Here is a 21,504-nt window from a genome sequence, read left to right as displayed (position 1 = left end):
CCCATTAAAAACAGAAGCCCCCCCCCCCCCCCCCCCCCCCCCCCCCCCTCTTTGCGAGCGGACGCGTACACTGCTCGAGTCCCCGTGTGGCGAGACGTCGCTCAAGAAGCACGGACGTTCGTGCAATCTCGGCCCCGGCACAGTCTGATATACTAGCTCACAGTCAATGGTGGGAAAAAAAAGCTGTCTAGGACCCAGACGATTTTCCCACCATTGACTGCAATGCATTTCCAAGCAGCCTGTGGAGCAAGCCACGGTGTGTGTTAGTGTGTGTATATATAAAAGTGTGTGTGCAAGGCAGCTTAACTCAGCTGTTGGCTCGGCTCTTTCTTTCTGGGCTCCCTTTTGGAGTTTTGAGGCGCTGCTGCGCACTCGTAAGGCTTTGACGACAGTTTGACCCCCCGTGACCCCCGGGCCCCCAGTCCTCGCCGGAGGTCCGAGGCAGGTAACCCCCCCCCCCGACTTTTTAACCTCACAGTGACCTGCTCAGACTTTTTATTTTATAATTTGTTTTTGTGGGGGGGGGGGGCTCCATGTGCTGATGTAAATACCAGCCTAATGGTGAGTCGTGTATATGAATAAGTTGTATATATCAGCTCATAATTCGGGGGGGTTACAGATGGGTCACCCCACTTTAGGTGACCCCCCCACCACCACCCCTGCCTTTTTTTAAAGGTGCGTTGCACTTGCATGCTGTGCAGCCGGGATCAGAGGCGCATATACAGTACCGTGCCTGCGCATACATGCAAACATGCACACTCAAGTTAAGCAGTCATGTGGCACACACAGTTGCCATGTGACGCCCCCCCCCCCCTCCCTCCTTTCTCCTATCTCTCTCTCTTTTTGGAGTTATGCTTATTGTGGGATGTCAGTGACTGCACTCATTACTATTATGGGATGCAGCACGGGGGTGGGAGGGGAGGGCGTCTCCATGGTAACCCTGGTTGCTAAGGGAGGGGGTGGAGGTGTGCGTGTGTGGTGGGGGGGGGTGCATGCATGGAGGAATGGGGAAGAGACTGTAGGAGAGGGAGGGGGTGAGTTGACTATTATGGTCTGTACGTTGCAAGGTAACTATGCAGAGTGGGGGAGGGGTGCCTGAAGTGCATGTGTGAGTGAGTGAGTGTGTGTGTGTGTGTGTGTGTGGGGGGGGGGGGGGGGGGGGGTGGATATTATGGGATGCCTGCCCCCTGATCTCTTTGTGTGTGTGCGCGCGCGCGCGGGGTGTGAGTGAGTAGTTGTGCGAGGCAGAGAAAGAAGCGAGAGGGACGGCGTCGTGCGCACACGCTGCCGCCACCAAAAAAACAAAACGCGCACGGATATATATTTAAATTGTATTGTTAAAAAAAGAAAAACCCGTTACCTGAACACCACAAGAGGCTCCAAGTGCCGGGCGGTACACGAAGTGTGCCCGCAGCGACCAACTTGTGAGTATCGTACAGTTTCTTCAAAGACATCTTCAATGTATGGTTGGTGGGTTCACTCGGCGGTCGGACCGGGGGGAGAGAGACAACCGCCGGGATGCCGGAGTCGTTACACTCGGGAGCTTTTCACGGTTCAGAAACCGAGCGTCTTCCTCACAATTGTGGACCCGGACGCCGCCGCCGCCGGTCGGTCGGTCGGTCGGTGGGTGCTCGGTTAGCACGCGATGCTAATGGGACGGGAACTACCGATAGTGGCTAAGATGGCATGTCCGCGGCTGCAGGCGGGGATGGAGGCTGCTGATCTTTTGTCCGCCGCCGCTGCTGCTTGACGGCCGGATAAAGTTCAGATGCATCGCGCCGGGAAAGAAGCACATGTGGTGGGAGTGTTGGTGTCGCTCGGCGTGTTTCACCGGCTGTTGTGCTCTTCACTGCTGAATATTCACTTCCGTCTTTTTTGTGTGTTCTTGTTTCCCTCCCTGGCCGCCTGCCCCCCCCCCCCTCCTTAACTACACATCCAACCACCACGACCCCCGGGGCAGACTCCGACTGGGTCACCACCCTGGATTTACCACCGCCACCCCCCCTCTCTCTACAAACCAGTAACTTTTATTTAGTTAGCTAAACTGTTGGCTAACTAAATAAGAAAAAAGTTTTCTGGCCGCCCGCTATGTCTGGAAGCGAGGATGACAGGGACGACTACGGAGCCCCCGAGGACCGGCTGCTGCACGGTAAGACGAGGCTCGCTCGTTAGCCGTAATTTGTGCTAATGCTCCGGCTAGCGTGAGCAGATGTTTCTGACGTTCATATCAATCACGTTTCATTAGCACCCATGCTAACCGCTAGTAGCGGTTAGCTAACTACCGGTTAGCTAACGCTAGCTTGCTAGCGGCGTCATTAGCGAACTCGGCTCTTCTTTATCGCGGCTCCGCTGCTAATGAACACTCCCCGTTAAAAACTAAATAAATGTGTTACCCGCCAGAACCGCAACTTCTGACCGCAGCAGTCACGCGGACTGACCGGCATGTTCCGCGGGGGCCAACGTTCGCCAACTACCGGTTAGCTAACGATAGCAAGCTAGCCTGAGCTAACCGGTAGTTAGCTCAGGCTAGCTTGTTAGCGGCGTCATTAGCCAGCTCTGCGCTTCTTTTTCGCGGCTGCGCTGCTAATGAACACTCCCGTTAAGAACAAAATAAACGTTTACCCCCCAGAACCGCGGCGGTCGTGAAGTCACGCCGACTGACCGGCATGTTCCGCGGGGGCCTAACGTTAGTCAGCTACCGGTATTTTTTTCTATTTTTTTCTCCTTTCCTTTTACGTGTCGATGACAAGATGGAGGCAGCCAGTTAGCTTGGAAGCTGGCGGATGACGTTCCGCGGTCGTTCCCCCTCCTCATGGCCGGCGCCTTCGGTTTGAGTGGAGGACAGAAAGAAAGAAACAAGTCAAATGAATCAAATGTTTAGCGGGAAAAAAAAGAACGTTTGACCCGAGCGGCTTATCATATTCGTACACTTTAGCATGTAGCCGAAGTTAGCTGTGTTTACAGTCCGTGTAGAAAACCTTTCGAACCATCAAAACATCAAAACACGGCGTTTTACTGATCGATCGTCATCGATCTAATGTCAATCTGCCACGTGATGAACAAATATGAATATGTAAACATGAAGCAGGAGAATAGTGAATCTGAGTTGTGTCTTCAAATGTATACACTGGAAATACACTGGGACTGTGTACTTGTACTTAAAAGTACAAGAATATCTCAGTGAAAAAATAAAATGATATTAATACTCAAAGTCCTGCATTGAAGTTGTCACCCAAGTAAAAGCATTATGGCATCAAAGGATTCCACGCCTCAATAGAGCAAGTGATCTGCTCAATGTATGAATAATTTATCATAATTTGTTACGGACCAAGATGGCGTCTTCGAGTATCTTGGTTTTGTCTAAAAAAAATCCTCATATGGGAGAAGTTTCATACCTAAAGAAAAAATACCAAAACGGTTATTCAGTTATCAAAATATTTGCAGGAAATTTCCTGTGTCATATTTATACTGTTGTACACACGTCGACGGGGTCGAGTCACACGAATGCCTGTTCACGATTATGATTTGCTGTCAAACTGTTTTGTCCTATGAACTCAGGATAACGTCCAGATTTGCACCTGTTCACTCGTGCAGCACACAACCAGAGATTTCCCCCCCCCCGCGTCAGATGCGTTCTCGCTGACCGGCAATGTTCCGTTCGCTTAAGACGAGGACGATTGGTTTTTGGTGACGGACGTTACAGGGACCGGCTTGGTGATGCCTGTGTTGGCTGATTCAGACACTTGCGTGTCGTCCCGGTTAACGTCTAGTAAAGTTGGGAGTTGCGGTTCGTGTGTGAACGACTTGACTGGAGTTGTCGCTGCTCTGGGTCCCGTTTACCCAAACTGACGTAAAAGCCAAGGTGATGACTATTCCAACAAGTAAGCGTGGTGGTGAAGATCATCGTGGCCTTAAGAGAGAGAGAGAGAGAGAGAGATATATATATATATATATATAGATATATATATCTATATATAGATATATATATATAGATATATATTTGGACACACACACACACACACACACACACACACAGCTTGGTCTCCTTTAAATGACCTGAGAAGCTCATCACATTAAAGCGCCTCCTTCACCAGGTGCATCTTAATGGCAGCGTGCCATTTAACTTTTTAACCATATACAATCATTTTGTATATGGTATATCCTATTTAATAGGACACGACTTCACTTTGTGTCACTGAGGCGGTGCCAGGATCTCGACTTGGACCCCAGACCCAGGTCCTGGTCCCGATCCTGCAGGACAGTGGTTAAACTTCACAAATATATATCAGTTGTAAATTACATTGATTTGAATACATCTGCTCCAAGAGAAATTAGGTTTCCCTGCTTCTGCTTTAAAGAAACAACATGTACAAGTTGTAACTTGACCCTGACTGATACATCGGTCGGTTGATAATATCTGGACATATCAGCACTTAAGTTTACCGATTATTCTACAGAGTGAACAATGCAAAAGAAAAAGTGTAGAACTGCAGCAGTTAAAAGAGTTAGAATTCTCTGATTTCAGCTTCTTAAATGTGAATATTTTTTCTGGTTTCTTTACTCCTCTGTGACAGTGAACTGAATATCTTTGGTGTGTGCGTGGCCGTCGCACTGTATTGTCTCTTCTCTCTGGCCTGATTTATTTTGTATTTTTATATATATAGATGACGACGAGGAGGAGATCTCCGAGGCCGAGACTCCGAAGGTGAAGAAGAAGAAGAAGGCCAAGAAGAGCAGAGAGAGTAAAGGCAGCAAGAGGCGGTCGCGCAGAGAGGTGTGTATTTGTGTGTGTAGTCACTTACTGCAGCTGCACCCTGAACGTAAGAAACATATCTGGAGAACATGACATAACGTTTTTTAATCCCCATGTGGTTCAGATGGGATTAAAACCTCAGTTAATTGTCGAGTTTCACGGGCAAGAAAAAGTTTGACCTTGTGAAGACTTTGATTGTCGTGTCTTTGCTTATCCCCTCGTTCCAGGAGCTCCCCATCAGCTCCCCGGAGCCGATGGACGTCGGCGGGACGGAGGAGGTGGAGGAAGGCGTCTCAGTGCAGCGCTCGGACAGCGAGGGCAGCGACTACACTCCCGGACGCAAGAAGAAGAAGAGGGCCAGCAGCGGCAAGGAGAAGAAGAGGAGCAGCAGCAGCGGTGGTGGCGACCGGAGCGCTTCCAAGAAGAAAGAGCCAGAGCCCGAAGAAGACGAGGACGATGACGATGACGACAGCTCGGTAAGAAAGACGCCAACCTTATGATAATCAATATCTGAAAACTGTGGCTACTTTAAGTGGTAAAGAATCAGATGGGAAGTATTCATCTGTTCGACAAAGTATTGACACTGTAGTAAGAGAGATAGAAATACTATCATATACGTTTTCTTTCATATTTTTTGGGTGAAAGTTGTGGTCAGAAAAAAGTGTAAAACAAAGTTGTATGATTCCAAATTGAGGAAGGAAAGATTAATGTGGAGAAAAAATGAAATCAAATTGACTGGTGACTGGTTGTTGGCCCCATCAAAGTTATCTTTGTCGTTTTGTCTTTCATTCTCCGCTAGATTTACTGAAAAACGACAGAGCAGATTTCCATGAAAGTGTTTTTGTGTTCGAAAGTGTTTGATTCTTGAATACAAATCAAGTCTGCCTAATATTATTGGTTTTGGTTTTCAAGTCTGTTGATGGTTCGGTAAAGGAATGGACACTGTTGTCTGGTTCTGTCTGCTGTCGTTTGAAGTCATATTTCACTAATAATAATAATAATAATAATTGGCCGTTGTCATGTGACGTGTGCGTGAGTCCAAAACGTGTGTTGTCATGTCACCTGACTGCTGATGACACGACACAGAGTTAGAAACCCGATCGCTATGGTTACGAGGTTGTTTGTAACTTTTTAACCGGATATTTTTAGTCCTTTATTCTTTGGTCCGTGATGTGGAGACGTTTTGACGATTGGTTGTGTTCCATTATATGCTTCAGCTTTTCATCCCGGGTTGTTTGTCCGACTGTCTCTCACCGTCGTCGTTGTCGTCTCTTCCCGGGACAGTTGGGTCGGTGTTATCAGGAACAGGCCCGGCCCGGCGCCTGTGCACCTGTAATGGAGTCGCTTTGACAAACAAGAGAATGTGATACAAGAGATGGTGGAAACAAAAGAGCTGCGTCTGGTGGAGACGCAGCCCGGCGGCCAATAGGGGGCCTCGTATTTAATAACACTCATGCAGGGGGCTGGCTTAAGTGTGTCTGTGTGTGTGTGTCGGGGGGGGGGTGGGGGGTGTTAAGTGTGTGTGCGCATTAAGCATATGTGCAGTTACCATGGCAACCCTGCCTAGTGCGGCACTGCGCCCTTCACCCCCCTTTCTCTTTTCCCTTTTTTTGGGTTAAATAAACACATTTTGATTCACTGCTTGCTCCGCCCTCAAAAGAGGAGGAGGAGGAGGAGGAAGAAGAGGAAGGTGCAGTGTCTTCATCATCAACTCCTCCACTCACCTGCACCTCATGGGGTTTCAGGGAAAAAGATTCGAACCAAAAAAAAAGCTTTCATTGGCGAGTTGGAGTGAGATGAATGAAGATTAATCAATTTACATTGAGCCGTTCCAGCATATTATCCAACGTGAGGATTCGCTGCTTGTTTCTTAGGAAACTGATTATATATTTTTTTGTTTTGGACTGATCAGATAAAACAAGACATCTGGGGGCAATATTATTTTTTTTTTCTCGATCAATTACCCAAGAAAAATAACCGTTAAAGCGGAAGTTATGTTGCTGCCCCGGGTTTGAGCCTCTAACATCAACTCAAATCATGTCTTTAACCCTCATCGTTGAGTCAGTTCCTCTCACACCTCAGAGGTCAGTGTGGTGTGTTAATTCTCATGGACTTTTATTATTTTATTCTTAATGTTATTGACTCTCTTGGAAAATCTCTTTTTCTTCACTTGAACCAAAAGCAGTCGTGCTCTGACAGAGTCCGAAAACAAAAGCACCAGTCATTTCAAATTAAATTATAAACGCCCGTGACAGTTTTTGAGTATTAAAGGTTAAAATAACGACGCCGGCCCTTGGATCAGGGGCTCGGGCCGACGGGCCGCTGGGGGAGGAGGAGTAAACAGAAGTCTTTTTGTAAGAGGTGAAGGGTGATGCACAAAGACACAGCGTTGCTTTTTGAAACTGCACAGTTTTAGTTTTTAATGCCACAGATTCGCTTAAAAAGCCTCCGCTGGTTCCACTTGTCGGTCACTTGTTCTGTGCCTGATCAGTCACCCTGCGTGAGATCTGTTTGCTGTGATTACAGTTTTTTGGAGTTATGGCAGCGCAGCTTCGCATGTGTTCACGGCTCGTCGTCTGCTTCACCAGGTGGTCCACACTCTGGTCCTCTAATCGATGGATGGGATTGGTATTGATCGCTTTGTACTCGCTGAGTTAAAGTGGTCTTGAGGAAACGAGGCAGAGTTGTCGGCTCAGACCTGGTTCTGAAAAATGAGAACAAACCACAAACATGGTGCTGGTCAGTTTGTAAACATCACTCCCCGACACCTTAAAGGCGCACTAAGAGATTTTTGGAGAAAGCTTGTTTCTGTCTTTGTTGTTGTCGTGATTTTACGTCTCTGGCCGGGCCGCGAACTCGCGGCCTCTTAAAGTATCGACGCGTGATGGTAACAAACTGCACACGCAGTGATGTGAGGTGCGACCCAAGACATTTGTTTCATGCAGATGACACCGCTTTTTTTTTGGCGCAGACACAGAACCGACAGCTAACCGACCATGAGGAAATGAGTATTGCTTTAGAAATCGCGTGCTGCCCCTTTAAGAGATGTGCTAGCGACAGACGCTACGGCTCAGGATTTTTTTTCGCCTCGTGGTTTAGCGTAGTGACATGAGCATCAACTACAAACAATCTTTCTCCAAAAATTGCTAACTGCCCTTTTAAGGACGGTAGACAAACTGTACAGCTGCTTTGCACTTTTGTTGTTTTAAATGGACCCAAGAATCTTATTTTGTGTTTTTTAACCGCCTGGTATTATTCTTGTCTCATGTTCATTTCTCTTCTGGTATTTGTGATTTTTATTGTTGCTGTTGTTGTTCCTGCAGGAGCCAAAGTCATCATCCCAGCTGCTGGATGACTGGGGTATGGAGGACATCGACCACGTCTTCACCGAGGAAGACTACCGCTCTCTGACCAACTACAAGGCCTTCAGCCAGTTCGTCAGGTAGCAGCCGGCACAAGACTCCAGATAAATAGAACAGTGTTTACCAGAAACACGGGCCAGTTTAGCTGAGAGTTTCCCCTGGAGAAGATCCCAGGTTGTGCTTGATAAAATAATCTTAATTTTGATTCTCTCCATTCCCTCGTCTCCAGGCCCCTCATCGCGGCCAAGAACCCCAAGATTGCCGTGTCCAAGATGATGATGGTTCTCGGTGCCAAATGGCGCGAGTTCAGCACCAACAACCCGCTGAGGGGAGCCGCCGCCGCCAATGCCGCCCTGGCCACCGCCAATGTGCCCGCTGCTGTCGACACCATGGTGGCCGAGGTCGCCCCGGTTGCCCCCGCGCCGCCGTCCCCGGTGGAGCCGCCGCAGCCTCCGCCGCCACCACCTCCACTACGCAAGGCCAAGACCAAGGAAGGCAAAGGTACAGTAGGCTGCAGAGTTTTCCTGCCTGGATCTCCGGCTGCTCTCGACTCGTGGGAGAGCGTGAGACTGACCTCTTGTTTGTCTGTTTTTGTCCCGAAGGCCCCAACGCCCGCAAAAAGTCCAAATCTGCAGCAAAACCACAAGAAAAAAAGAATAACGCCAAGACCAAGAAGGTGGCTCCTCTGAAAATCAAACTGGGAGGCTTCAACAGCAAGAGGAAACGCTCATCGGTACGAACCGCTTCTCCTGTTTCTTGCCTTCGTACCGAGCATGTACACGAAAGGTTTTATAAATATACTGTATGCGTGTGTGTTGTGTTTGTGCTCAGAGCGAGGAGGACGAGCCTGATGTGGACAGCGACTTCGAGGACGGCAGCATGAACAGCGTCTCAGTCTCGGAGGGATCGAACAGCCGCAGCAGCCGCACCAAAAAGAAGGCGTCGTCCAAGAGCAAACCCAAGAAGAAGAAAGGTACGAGTGCGCTTCCTCATCGTCATCATCATCCTCTTTTTCTTTGTCCAATCGCCCTCTGTCAGTTTTGTGTCGTTTCACGCTTTTACCTGGGCGACGTGGTCGGGGGTTAAACCTGCAGGTCGAGCCTGCGGATTGAAAATTACAGGGTGTGAATTGCAGGGCGACATCAGGAGATGTTTACACACACACACACACACGCACGCACGCACGCACGCACGCACGCACGCACGCACGCACGCACGCACGCACGCACGCACGCACGCACGCACGCACGCACGCACGCACGCACGCACGCACGCACGCACGCACGCACGCACGCACGCACGCACGCACGCACGCACGCACGCACACACACACACACGTTAGTCACCGTGACTGAGTCAGCGGAGTTTGGTATATTTAGAAGAGGAGCGACCTCTCTAGCTGCTGTCACCAGAGGCACCGATGAATTCAGAAAAAGGTCCAGGTAGGGCTGGGCGATTAAATGCTGAAGATAATTATCGTGATAATTAAAATGATATCTTCACATCTCACAACCTTTAAGATTGACAGAAATAGTGATTTGATTTATATCGTGATATATATCTTTATATCGACCGATATGAAAAAATTATCGTGATATGATTTTTTTTTTCCCATATCATATAGGGTGGAAATCATTTCAATCTATAGTTCTAGTGTTTTAAAAAAAACCTTATCAAGAAATGCTGTAACAAAGAAGGACACGTTTACGAATGAGAATCAAGGGTCACTTTTAAAAACTCCCATAAAAGTTTTTAAAATGTCCGCTGGTCGGTGCGACTTGAGGAAACGCATTGTCGAGTGGAAGGAGTGAGTCAGCGAGCAGGTTTCCCCCCCCCGACCACTTGTCCCGCGTCACTCAATCAAATGTCAGATGTTCGTGGTGTTGTGGTGAAAGCGTTTCCCTCCTCCCCCTCCTCGTCAGAAGCTGAGGACGGAGACGGCTACGAGACGGACCACCAGGACTACTGCGAGGTGTGTCAGCAGGGCGGCGAGATCATCCTGTGCGACACCTGCCCCCGAGCCTACCACATGGTCTGCCTGGACCCTGATATGGAGAAGGCGCCTGAGGGCACCTGGAGCTGTCCACACTGCGTAAGCAACGCCGCCCTGGTTTATCGGTTAATGGCACAAAAGACTCAGCGAAATTATAAAATCTTTCTCCTGTCAATCCCAGGAGAAGGAGGGCATCCAATGGGAGGCCCGGGAGGAGGGCTCGGACGTGGAGGAGGACAACGTGGAGGTGGGGGAGATGGAGGAGGACGACCACCACATGGAGTTCTGCAGGGTCTGCAAAGACGGTGGCGAGCTGCTGTGCTGCGACTCGTGCCCCTCGTCGTACCACATCCACTGCCTCAACCCGCCACTGCCCGAGATCCCCAACGGAGAGTGGATCTGCCCGCGCTGCACGGTGAGTCGCAACCCCCTGTCGCTGGTTCCGTTGAAAGCCCGGTGAAGAAGTAAATAAATGGACAATAAATAACCTCTGCCCCTCCCCCTCCAGTGTCCGTCCATGAAGGGGAAGGTCCAGAAGATCCTGACATGGCGTTGGGGCGACCCACCTCCTCCCACGCCGGTCCCCCGCCCCCTGGACCTCGCGGCAGACGCCCCCGACCCCGCCCCGCTGGCAGGGCGGCCGGACAGGGAGTTCTTCGCCAAATGGTCCAACATGTCGTACTGGCACTGCTCCTGGGTCACAGAGCTCCAGGTAAACACACATATGTATATATATATATATATATATATATATATATATATATATATATATATATATATATATATATTCAGTTTATACACAGTTATTAGATCTGCTTTACTTGAAGGATTACTTAATTTCCTCTCTGACTGTCTCATTCCGCCTCCCCCCTCCAGCTGGAGCTCCACTGCCAGGTGATGTTCAGGAACTACCAGAGGAAGAACGACATGGACGAGCCGCCGCCCATCGACTTTGGCGAGGGGGAGGAGGACAAGAGCGTGAAGAGGAGGAACAAGGACCCCATGTACGCGCAGTTGGAGGAGAAGTACCTGCGCTTCGGGATCAAGTTCGAGTGGCTGATGATTCACCGCATCCTCAACCACAGGTTGGCGCCAACACGAGCTGTTGTATGTTGTGGAAAACGCAGACTAACCAACCATAAAATACTACAAATGTCTACTTATATTTTTTTTAATGAAATAGTTTTTCCCACTTTCACCATGTTTCCCCAGTGTGGACAGGAAGAACAACTGCCACTACCTGATCAAGTGGAGAGACCTGGCGTACGACCAGGCAACGTGGGAGGCCGAGGACATGGACGTGCCTGAGTTCGACCCGTTCAAGGTGCAGTACTGGCACCACAGGTGAGAAACCGTCGCCACAACACAACACTGTCGGACTCGCAAACCTCAGGAATACCTCGGTTCTCCTAACTGTGTGTGTGTTTTGTTCCAGAGAGCTGATGATGGGAGATGAGGGGAGACCCGGCAAGAAGATCAAGGTGAAGGGACGAGTGAAGCGGCTGGACCGGCCTCCAGAGAACCCCGTCATAGACGTGAGTTCGTCAGCTGCTTGTTTTTTTCCGTGACGCTGTTTATTAAACTGTTTACCCGTTGGTGTTGACGATTCCAGCTGGAAGTCGCAGAGACAATTGAAAATATTTCTATCAAACCCAACCTCGGGACGAAGCTGTGGGATATTCAGTGTCAGAAGACATCTGTCGCATGGCAGAAAATAGAAAATAATGTAATTTACAAAAGATGTACACAGATTCAGTTTGTTGAAAGTCGTTGCGGACGTGTTCGTGAAAGAAACAAGTGACAGGATGATTTTTTTAAGAGCAATATTGACCCCTTAATTTGTCGCTGATGTTTCTATTTTTCTATCACATTAAAACCCCAATGAACAATCCTCAAAATTTGAGTTTCTTCAATTTCTGTTCAAGACCTTGAGCTTTCTCCTTCATCAGTCCCACTACAGGGACCTCTACAAATCATCTAAATCTGTGACAGTGTAATAAATATAAATGGTTTCTGGTTTCTGTTCCCAGCCGACCATAAAGTTTGAGCGTCAGCCCGAGTACCTGGACAGCACAGGCGGGACGCTGCACCCCTACCAACTGGAGGGTCTGAACTGGCTGCGGTTCTCCTGGGCCCAGGGCACCGACACCATCCTGGCCGACGAGATGGGTCTGGGAAAGACGGTCCAGACTGCCGTCTTCCTCTACTCGCTCTACAAAGAGGTGAGGGGGCCTGAAACTGTAAACTGGATCTTTTTTTTTAAACCAGTTTGTTGGAAACATGAGCTCAGCCCATAGAAGAAGAAGTGAGTCCTGATATTTTAAGTTTCTCTTCTCTGGGATCTTAATTGATTTTTTTTCTCTCCATATTTAAGCTTTACAATGTTGAATTGATTGTCTGACGGTGAAGCCGTTCGACAAGTAGCTGACGTCCTATTGGCCTACGGACCGTTCAGCCATTTTGTAAATCTGACGACATTAGGTTTGGATCCTAAACAGTAAACATTCACAGGCACAGATCACGTGTGCAGCTGCTGCCCCCTGGAGGTGGGAGGCCACGTTACACTTCCTGTCAGAGCAGCAGGAGATCTTTGACATGACTTTGTTTCACACTTTGGTCTTATTTACATTTTTCATAAATTTGGTGAAGTTCAGAACTCGTGATGGTCTGTCAGGATCTCGTCTCGGGGTGGAAAATCATAACGAAAGCAACGAGGGAGTTGATTGACCATCATTTGTCTTTTTTTCTATTCTTTTTATGATGAGTAAATACATGGAAGGACAAAAGAAACCTTTTGAATATATCAAAAAAGAGTTCTGTGTTTTTATAGGCCAGAGGATTTATCGGCCATTTGAGGCAGTAATCCAGATTACCTTAATCCATAGCAAATGAAAAAACATCAACAGCATTGTCAACTATTTGAATGTTGTTGTGTTTTTTTGGAGATATCAGTCTTTTAAAAGTTTATGTCACTTTGGCCAAAAGGCTAAAATCTAATTTTGGAAATACAAAATTTGCATTTTCTTTTTTAAATTATTCAGTTTTTTATTTGTAAAATCCTGCTCCACAATTTCCGCATATGAATTAGTGTTTTTCATTATTTTCATCACTATCCATCAATTATTGGGGAACTTCCCGTGTTAAAGAAGTGATTAAAAACTTCCTTAAATGGGTTCCCCAAACCTGCCACCAAGTTTTTGTGAAAATCCGTTGAGAAGATTTCGTGACGGGGCGAAAACACGACCTCCCTCCTGGCGGATGTTTGGTACGACGTACCGAGGCTCACTTCCTCCTCTCTCCGCCTCCAGGGCCACTCCAAGGGGCCGTTCCTGGTCAGCGCCCCGCTCTCCACCATCATCAACTGGGAGCGAGAGTTTGAGATGTGGGCGCCCGACATGTACGTGGTGACCTACGTCGGCGACAAGGACAGCAGGGCCGTCATCCGGGAGAACGAGTTCTCCTTCGAGGACAACGCCATCCGAGGGGGGAAGAAGGCCTCCAGGATGAAGGTGAGGGAGACGGAGATCCTACAATCCCTTCAGAAGGAGGAGTAGAAAAAGAACGTTTTTTTACAGCTTTTCCGTGTTGATTGCCTCCAACAGAAAGACTCGTCGGTCAAGTTCCACGTCCTGCTGACGTCGTACGAGCTGATCACCATCGACATGGCCATCCTGGGCTCCATTGACTGGGCCTGCCTGGTGGTGGACGAGGCCCACAGGCTGAAGAACAACCAGTCCAAGGTAGAGACGGGACGGTTCACTGTTTTGTTTCTCTCGGGCAGACGACCGTCGCTGTTCGTGACGTTAACGAGCTCTGTGTGTTTCCTCCACCGCAGTTTTTCCGGGTGTTGAACAACTACCCCCTGCAGCACAAGCTGCTGCTGACGGGAACTCCTCTGCAGAACAACCTTGAAGAGCTTTTTCACCTGCTCAACTTCCTCACGCCTGAGAGGTTCAGGTAGGCTGCGGATGAAATTAACCCTCGAGCATCGAGCAGGCAGATTTTAGTTTTTTTGAAAGTCATTAATCAAGACTCCTCTCTGCAGTAACCTGGAAGGCTTCCTGGAGGAGTTCGCCGACATCGCCAAGGAGGACCAGATCAAGAAGCTGCACGACATGCTAGGTCCGCACATGCTCAGGAGGCTGAAGGCCGACGTCTTCAAGCACATGCCCTCAAAGACGGAGCTCATCGTCCGGGTGGAGCTCAGCCCCATGCAGAAGTGAGTCCGCAGAGACGCTCGATAAACTCGAGATATGAGGGTTATGTGCTGATTTTAAAGGCGGTTAAATCTCTTTCTCTTTGTAGGAAGTACTACAAATTTATCCTGACGAAAAACTTTGAGGCGCTGAACACCAAGGGAGGAGGAAACCAGGTGTCTCTGCTCAACGTCGTCATGGACCTCAAGAAGTGCTGCAACCACCCCTACCTCTTCCCTGCCGCCGCTATGGTACAGAGACACACCTTCGCCCAGAAGTTCAGATCACACTGACGAATGTTTGTCACAGAAAACGAGATCTCGAGATCGAGTTTGTTTTGCTCTTGAAAGGATGTGCAGCGGTAGATTGACGTTTCTCCGTACAAGTGTTTGATCGCTCACTCTTTGTTTCAACAGGAAGCTCCGAAGATGCCCAACGGGATGTACGACGGCGCCGCCCTCACCAAGGCTGCTGGGAAACTGTGTCTGCTGCAGAAGATGATGAGGAAGCTGAAGAACGGAGGACACAGGGTGCTCATTTTCTCTCAGGTAGGACACGTTCTCCACACACTGCACTCGTTTCCACTCGAGTCCAGACCAGATGTTAACCGTCTCCTCTTCGTTCTGGCTGCAGATGACCAAGATGCTGGACCTGCTTGAGGACTTCTTGGAGAACGAGGGCTACAAGTACGAGAGGATTGATGGAGGCATCACGGGCGGGATGAGACAGGAAGCGATTGATCGATTCAACGGTGAGCGAGACCACAAACTCCACCTTTTTGACAACCTTCTTCTTGAACTCGTGACTCATGACTCTGACGCTTGCTTTCCCCTCAGCTCCTGGCGCTCAGCAGTTTGCCTTCCTGCTGTCGACGAGGGCCGGAGGTCTGGGGATCAACTTGGCCACGGCCGACACCGTCATCATCTACGACTCGGACTGGAACCCTCACAACGACATCCAGGTACAGGACGAACCACGGCAGCCTTAAGAAGCTGAAGCTTTGTTGTTTTGTTTGTTCGTATCAACGCGTCTTCTCTTCTTCCTCTTCCTCCTCCAGGCCTTCAGCAGAGCTCATCGTATCGGTCAGAACAGGAAGGTGATGATCTACCGCTTTGTTACCAAGGCGTCTGTGGAGGAGAGGATCACTCAGGTAAACACGGAAGTCTCAATTAGAAGAATTTGTTTATTTCAAAACTAAAAGAGTTTGAAACTCTTGTGATTTTTCTGACCCGCGTTGCTCTCGTCCTTCCCGCACTCCGTCCAGGTCGCCAAGAAGAAGATGATGCTGACTCACCTGGTGGTGCGACCCGGCCTCGGGTCCAAGACCGGCTCCATGTCCAAACAAGAGCTTGACGACATCCTCAAGTTCGGAACGGAGGCGCTCTTCACGGACCAGCTGGAGGGTGAGGATGGATGGATGGATGGATGGATGGATGGATTGGAAGTGGTGCAGATCCACATCTTGTTTTGTGTTAAAGACGTGGAGAGATCGTGAGAAGTTTTGTTTGACTGATAGGTCGGTTACGCGAGAACAAGGAGGAGGACAGCAGCATCATTCACTACGACGACAAGGCCATCGACCGCCTGCTGGACCGGAACCAGGACGCCACCGACGACACGGAGCTGCAGAGCATGAACGAGTACCTGAGCTCTTTCAAGGTGGCTCAGTACGTGGTCAAGGACGAGGAGGAGGAGGTGAGCGCCCGGATGAAGTAGCCTCTCGTCTCGTCCCCTTCCCCTTCCCCCTCTCACGTCTTCCCCACTTGTCGCTTAGGAGGAGGAGGTGCAGCGGGAGATCATCAAGCAGGAGGAGAGCGTGGACCCCGACTACTGGGAGAAGCTGCTGCGTCACCACTATGAGCAGCAGCAGGAGGATCTGGCTCGGAACCTGGGCAAAGGCAAGCGGATCCGCAAGCAGGTCAACTACAACGACGGGTCGCAGGAAGACCGAGGTAAGAGGCGACGGGCGGATGTCACTTCTCACGGGGATCAAACGAGTAAATACGTCTCTTCATCTTTCTCCGTTTATTTATTCATGAAACAATACACAATACAAAGATCTGCATGGAAATCATTCAGTGGGCAAAGTTGTTGAGTAAAATACGTTTTTGCTCTTGTTGTTCTGTCGCAGCCGATTGGCAGGATGACCAGTCCGACGGTCAATCGGATTACTCTGTGGCGTCAGAGGAGGGAGACGAGGACTTTGACGAGCGGACAGAAGGTAAAATGTTTTTATCGATTTAATGAAAACTTTAAAATTTGCGTCTGCTGCCTCTGATTTCGTGAAGTCGGATCAGTTTCTTGTTCTGAGCTCGTTTCTCTCTGTGCAGCAAACTCTCGCCGGCCGAACAGGAAGGGCCTGAGGAACGACAAGGACAAACCGTTGCCCCCCCTGCTGGCCAGGGTGGGAGGCAACATCGAGGTGAGTCCGGGGCCATTTGTTCATTTTTAAATAACTTCACAAACAGTTTCTCGTGACTAAACAACTCGTTCTTCCTTCCAGGTGTTGGGTTTCAACTCTCGGCAGAGGAAGGCCTTCTTGAACGCAGTGATGCGTTATGGGATGCCTCCGCAGGACGCCTTCACCACTCAGTGGTTGGTCCGGGACCTGCGAGGGAAGTCCGAGAAAGAGTTCAAGTACGTAATTTGTTACCATTTTGTTCCACTGTTATAAATCCAACCTCACCATATTTTTTTTCTGCCTTTAAAAACCCTTTCAACTTTTGTGAGGAATCATCCTGCTCTCAGGGGCATTTCCTCGTTCTGTTGTCCAATTAGAAAGCTTTTCTGGAATGTTGTAACTCCTCCTCCCGGTGGCTATAAATGTCTCTCTCTCTCTCCCTCAGGGCCTACGTGTCTCTGTTCATGCGTCATCTCTGCGAGCCCGGAGCCGACGGCGCCGAAACCTTCGCAGACGGCGTCCCCAGGGAAGGGTTGTCGCGGCAACACGTCCTCACGCGCATCGGCGTCATGTCGCTCATTCGCAAGAAGGTAACAGACAAAGCAAAGACGGGGAAAACTGCCGACGTCCGTATCCGAGATATATTTGGAAGATGGCGACGCGTTGTCCATCTTTATTCACGTCGCCGCTTTTGACACGTGACGTTAAATGTTTTCCAGGTGCAGGAGTTCGAGCACGTGAACGGTCAGTGGTCGATGCCGTGGATGGCCGAGCTAGAGGAGAACAAGAGGGCGGCGGCCGCTGCGGCAGTGGCTCAGCCCGACTCCCCAGGGAAAACCCCGTCCACCGGCACCCCCGCCGACACGCAGCCCAACACGCCTGCAGCAGGTAACACTGGAGTTACTTCATCTCCCTGATTAGTAAAATGTCCTCACACCAGGTTAAATAAAAAAACTATCATTATTTTGTCCGTTTGTTTTTGTAGTTGACGACTCGATGAAGACCGACGAGGCCTTGAAGGATGGAGAGAAGGAGGTGAAGAAAGAGGGCGAGGCGGAGAAGAACGGCAAAGAGCCGGCAAAGGCGACAGACGAGGTAAAGACGTTTAAGAATCACAATAATTAAGAGTTTTCTTTTCTTCTTCAAATCTAAAAAAAATCAATCTTCACGTCTCCTCCCAGGTGATCGCCATCCCAGACGACGACGACGACGAGAAGAGTCCGGAGGCGGTGACGGCGGCAACAGAGGAGGAGGAGAAGAAGAAGAACGGCGAGGAGCCGATGGAGACGGACAAACCGAGCAACGGCGAGGCGGAGAGCACGAAAGAGACGGACGGAGAGAAGGAGAAAGAGGAGGAGAGTGAGGAGAAGAAGAAGAGTCCGGAGGGAGGAGAGGAAACCAAGTCGCCTTCAGAGGCGAAGGTGGACGACGGGTCAGAGGTCAAAGCCGAGGAGCCCGAGGTCAAAGGTGAAAACATGCTCCTCATTTTGGATTTTTATTTGTTCGTATATATATTTCCTTGCTTGAGCTGATGAGAAACGTCACGGTTGAAATCTGAAAATTCACTGCCGTCTTTTCTTTTGCTTTTTTTTTTAAACGTATTTTATGTTTATGTCTTTGCAGCAGAAGAAAAGAAAGAAGAGAAGACGGAAAAGATGGACACCGCTCCACCGGCTGACGAGAAGAAAGGTACGGAAGACCGAACGTTTATTGTTATTAAAAACCTCTCGCACAGAAAACAAGCTGCAGAATAGTTGAGAGGAGGATTTAGATTTATTCGTGTTTCCTCAGCAGATCTGAAGGAGGAGAAAGAGGCGAAGGAGGTGAAGGAGGCTCCGAAGGCGGAGGAGGCGACGACCAAACTCCAGAACGGAGACGGCAGCAAGGAGAGCGCCGCCACGGCAACGACGACCAACGCCGCCGCCGCCCCTGCTGCTGCAGCCGCCAGTGAGGAGAAGAAGAAGGCGGCGAAGAGCAGGTTCATGTTCAACATCGCCGACGGAGGATTCACAGGTACACACACACACACGCACACGTAAAAACCCGCTGTTTAAAGTTTCTTAATTTAATCGCTCACGAGCTCCTCCTCCCTTTTCTCTCAGAGTTACACTCTTTGTGGCAGAACGAAGAGCGCGCCGCCACGGTTACCAAGAAAACCAACGAGATCTGGCACCGTCGCCATGACTACTGGCTGCTGGCTGGCATCATACAGTATCCTTTAACCCACCTCGGTGATCTGGCTGTAACGATTGTTTGTCTTGGAACCTTGTGATTTTACGTACATTTATATATTTATAGATATATATATATATGTATAAAAGAGTCGTTATCGCTCCTTGACCGCGACCCCCTCGCAGACACGGCTACGCCCGCTGGCAGGACATCCAGAACGACGTGAAGTTCGCCATCCTCAACGAGCCGTTCAAGGGAGAGATGAACAGAGGGAACTTCCTGGAAATCAAGAACAAGTTCCTCGCCAGACGGTTCAAGGTACGAAGTCACGATGGAAATGTCTCGTCTCGGAACTCACGTTCCCTTTTATAAAAGTTCAATCCCTCTCGAGCGAAAAAACAAAACCTTGAGGTATTTTACAGTTGACCTGTCGTTGAGGGGAAGTCGGTAAATTCAGTTTAACCCCCTCAGTTCGTCTCTATTGTGTTCTAAAAGTTTCTCCCCCTCCGTCCAGCTGTTGGAGCAGGCGCTGGTGATCGAGGAGCAGCTGCGTCGCGCCGCCTACCTCAACATGTCGGAGGACCCCTCCCACCCCTCCATGGCCCTCAACACACGCTTCAGCGAGGTGGAGTGTCTGGCCGAGTCCCACCAGCACCTCAGCAAAGAGTCCATGTCCGGGAACAAACCGGCCAACGCCGTCCTGCACAAAGGTAACGGCCGCGGCTGATATTTAATATAAAGACGCACGGCAGTGACATGTTCACGTGAGGGTTTGGTTCAAAGCTTCTAGTGTTGGGGACTCAAAAAAAATATTTTTTCTATGGAGTTACATCAGGGCCATATGTTTGTTAATTCAAAGAAAATGTTTGAAATGGAAAGTTCAGGTTTTGATTTTGAACTTTGTAAAATTAAAAAAAAATGATTCCACGCCACATCAGTGCCAAAAGTCTGAGCTGAAAACAATCTACTGGAAAAAAGAATAAAGTGAAATGAGATCAATTTAATCTGACGCTGAAAAAAAGGATCTGATTCCGAAAACATGAAATGTGTAACTGAAGAAAAATATGAGCTCAAATATCGAAATATTTAAAGAAAGAGAAAAATTAAAGAAACAAGTTACTCAAAAGAATCCCAGAATCAAATCAATGTAATAATATTTCATTTAAAAAAACTTTTCCAACCCTTTCATCTTGAACATTACAAAGTTCAAGGTCAAAACCTGAACTTTCACTTTCAAACATTTTCTTTGAATTATAAACACATGGCCCTGATTTACCTCCATAGTTTTCCTCATAATTTACTTTCGTTCTCTGTCGTCAGGTAAACTAATTTGCTGGGGACTTTTTCACACTTATGATTTTTTTTTTATTTGGAACCTAAAAGTCTTTAAATCTTTTTCTACTTTCTTACATTCGTTAATTTATTCCACCTTTTATTACTATTCAAAGACATATTTTTCCCATCTAGTTTTATAAACTAACAGAAAAACATTTTCTTTATTATAATGGATGACTTTACAGTTCCTTATCTCTCTCTCTCTCTCTCTCAGTGCTGAAGCAGTTGGAAGAGCTGCTGAGTGACATGAAGGCAGATGTCACCCGCCTCCCGGCAACCATCGCTCGGATACCGCCAGTCGCCGTGCGGCTCCAGATGTCCGAGAGGAACATCCTGAGCCGGCTGGCGAGTCGGGGACCCGAGACGCAGACGCAGGCACAGACGCAACAGGTAACGAGCTGAGTCATCAAAAAACTAAAACTTTAATCTGAAATCATCACAGTTGTGGAGTTTAAATCCACCGTTAAGGAAATTTAACAGCTTTATTTATTATTTGTATAGTTTAAAAGTAAATTGACAGGATTTGATCTGATCCTCAGATAAAACTTTACAGGTCAAACTGAGAAAATTCCATTTCATGAGAACAAACTTAGTAGAATAAAACTTTTCACAGAGTCACAGTGTTTATACCAGTAGTTTTATTAAAACATGGATTTATTATTAATATTTATGCCAATTCTTTTTCCAGTTTCTTACAAAGACAAATCTTCCACCTGGCTACTTTGCTGGATTCTTATAATAAAATAAATATATTTGTTGGTACTTACAGGAGTTAAAACAGTATTTTGTGTTTTACAGATCAGATCTTGTTTTCCTTCAAGACATTGGTCGAATGCCACGCTGACTTGTTTTCTTCTTCTTCTTCTTCTTCAGATGTCGCAGCAGTAAACTGAAACTCGGTTCTTTACCTCGGAAACGACCCCCTGCCTCACCTCGACATTCCTGATTGGTGCACAGCAGAACGACGGAGGGCGTGCCCAAGCTTGAAGCCACGCCCAGTTCACTCCCCCCTCCACCCCTTCCCCAAACAGACTTTACAGAGTTTTTCTGGACGATTGAACCCCCCCCCCCCCCCCAAAGTTTGAGGCTGTGGACAGTAAAGCGATTTTATTTTTTTCCTCCTTTTTTTTCAATTTCTGTATTAATATTATTGATATAATGTTATTATGATGTTTTTTTGGGACCTAAATAAAAAAAAAATCGAATAAAAATTTGTTTGTTTGGTAAGTCAGGGGGAGGGGGGCTTTATCTACAATTAATTTTTAAGAAATTGGTTCTAAATTGTTGAGGTG

At 48.3% G+C, this 21,504-nt stretch overlaps 1 protein-coding gene across 8 annotated transcripts; it reads left to right on the top strand.

Moving 5' to 3' along the window:
• Nucleotides 1–1,194: 1,194 nt before the first annotated feature.
• Nucleotides 1,195–21,423, top strand: chd4a (chromodomain helicase DNA binding protein 4a). 8 transcript variants are annotated; one of them, XM_047330321.1, is made up of 41 exons: nucleotides 1,195–1,424; nucleotides 1,961–2,149; nucleotides 4,665–4,774; nucleotides 4,981–5,229; nucleotides 8,077–8,195; nucleotides 8,345–8,616; nucleotides 8,718–8,848; nucleotides 8,947–9,088; nucleotides 10,041–10,207; nucleotides 10,290–10,523; nucleotides 10,617–10,820; nucleotides 10,985–11,193; nucleotides 11,321–11,452; nucleotides 11,544–11,643; nucleotides 12,139–12,330; nucleotides 13,417–13,617; nucleotides 13,711–13,848; nucleotides 13,944–14,065; nucleotides 14,154–14,327; nucleotides 14,414–14,555; nucleotides 14,721–14,852; nucleotides 14,938–15,055; nucleotides 15,141–15,265; nucleotides 15,362–15,454; nucleotides 15,569–15,707; nucleotides 15,821–15,999; nucleotides 16,079–16,301; nucleotides 16,436–16,525; nucleotides 16,635–16,726; nucleotides 16,808–16,941; nucleotides 17,151–17,295; nucleotides 17,425–17,593; nucleotides 17,691–17,800; nucleotides 17,887–18,172; nucleotides 18,329–18,394; nucleotides 18,497–18,718; nucleotides 18,808–18,916; nucleotides 19,063–19,195; nucleotides 19,392–19,587; nucleotides 20,427–20,602; nucleotides 21,086–21,423. In XM_047330321.1, exons 2-41 carry the CDS (start codon nucleotides 2,089–2,091, stop codon nucleotides 21,098–21,100), a joined length of 6,051 nt encoding a protein of 2,016 aa, XP_047186277.1. In that variant the 5' UTR covers nucleotides 1,195–1,424; nucleotides 1,961–2,088; the 3' UTR covers nucleotides 21,101–21,423. The 8 variants fall into 8 exon arrangements, with proteins under 8 accessions (XP_047186277.1, XP_047186278.1, XP_047186275.1 ...); XM_047330322.1 differs by having other exon boundaries at nucleotides 10,038–10,207; nucleotides 18,500–18,718; XM_047330319.1 differs by having other exon boundaries at nucleotides 10,038–10,207.
• The last annotated feature ends 81 nt before the right edge of the window (nucleotides 21,424–21,504 follow it).

Source organism: Scophthalmus maximus, chromosome 22 (assembly GCF_022379125.1).
Source record: "Scophthalmus maximus strain ysfricsl-2021 chromosome 22, ASM2237912v1, whole genome shotgun sequence".
NCBI lineage: Eukaryota > Metazoa > Chordata > Actinopteri > Pleuronectiformes > Scophthalmidae > Scophthalmus > Scophthalmus maximus.
This window is presented reverse-complemented; position numbering and strand designations above follow the sequence as displayed.

What these genes read in the sequence shown, in the direction of transcription:
- chd4a (XM_047330319.1), top strand. Translation starts at nt 2,089, where the DNA reads ATGTCTGGAAGCGAGGATGACAGGGACGACTACGGAGCCCCCGAGGAC. An exon ending in CAAGACCAAGGAAGGCAAAG is followed by an intron (nt 8,617 to 8,717) that starts GTACAGTAGGCT and finishes TTTGTCCCGAAG; the next exon opens with GCCCCAACGCCCGCAAAAAG. An exon ending in CAAACCCAAGAAGAAGAAAG is followed by an intron (nt 9,089 to 10,037) that starts GTACGAGTGCGC and finishes CCTCCTCGTCAG; the next exon opens with AAGCTGAGGACGGAGACGGC.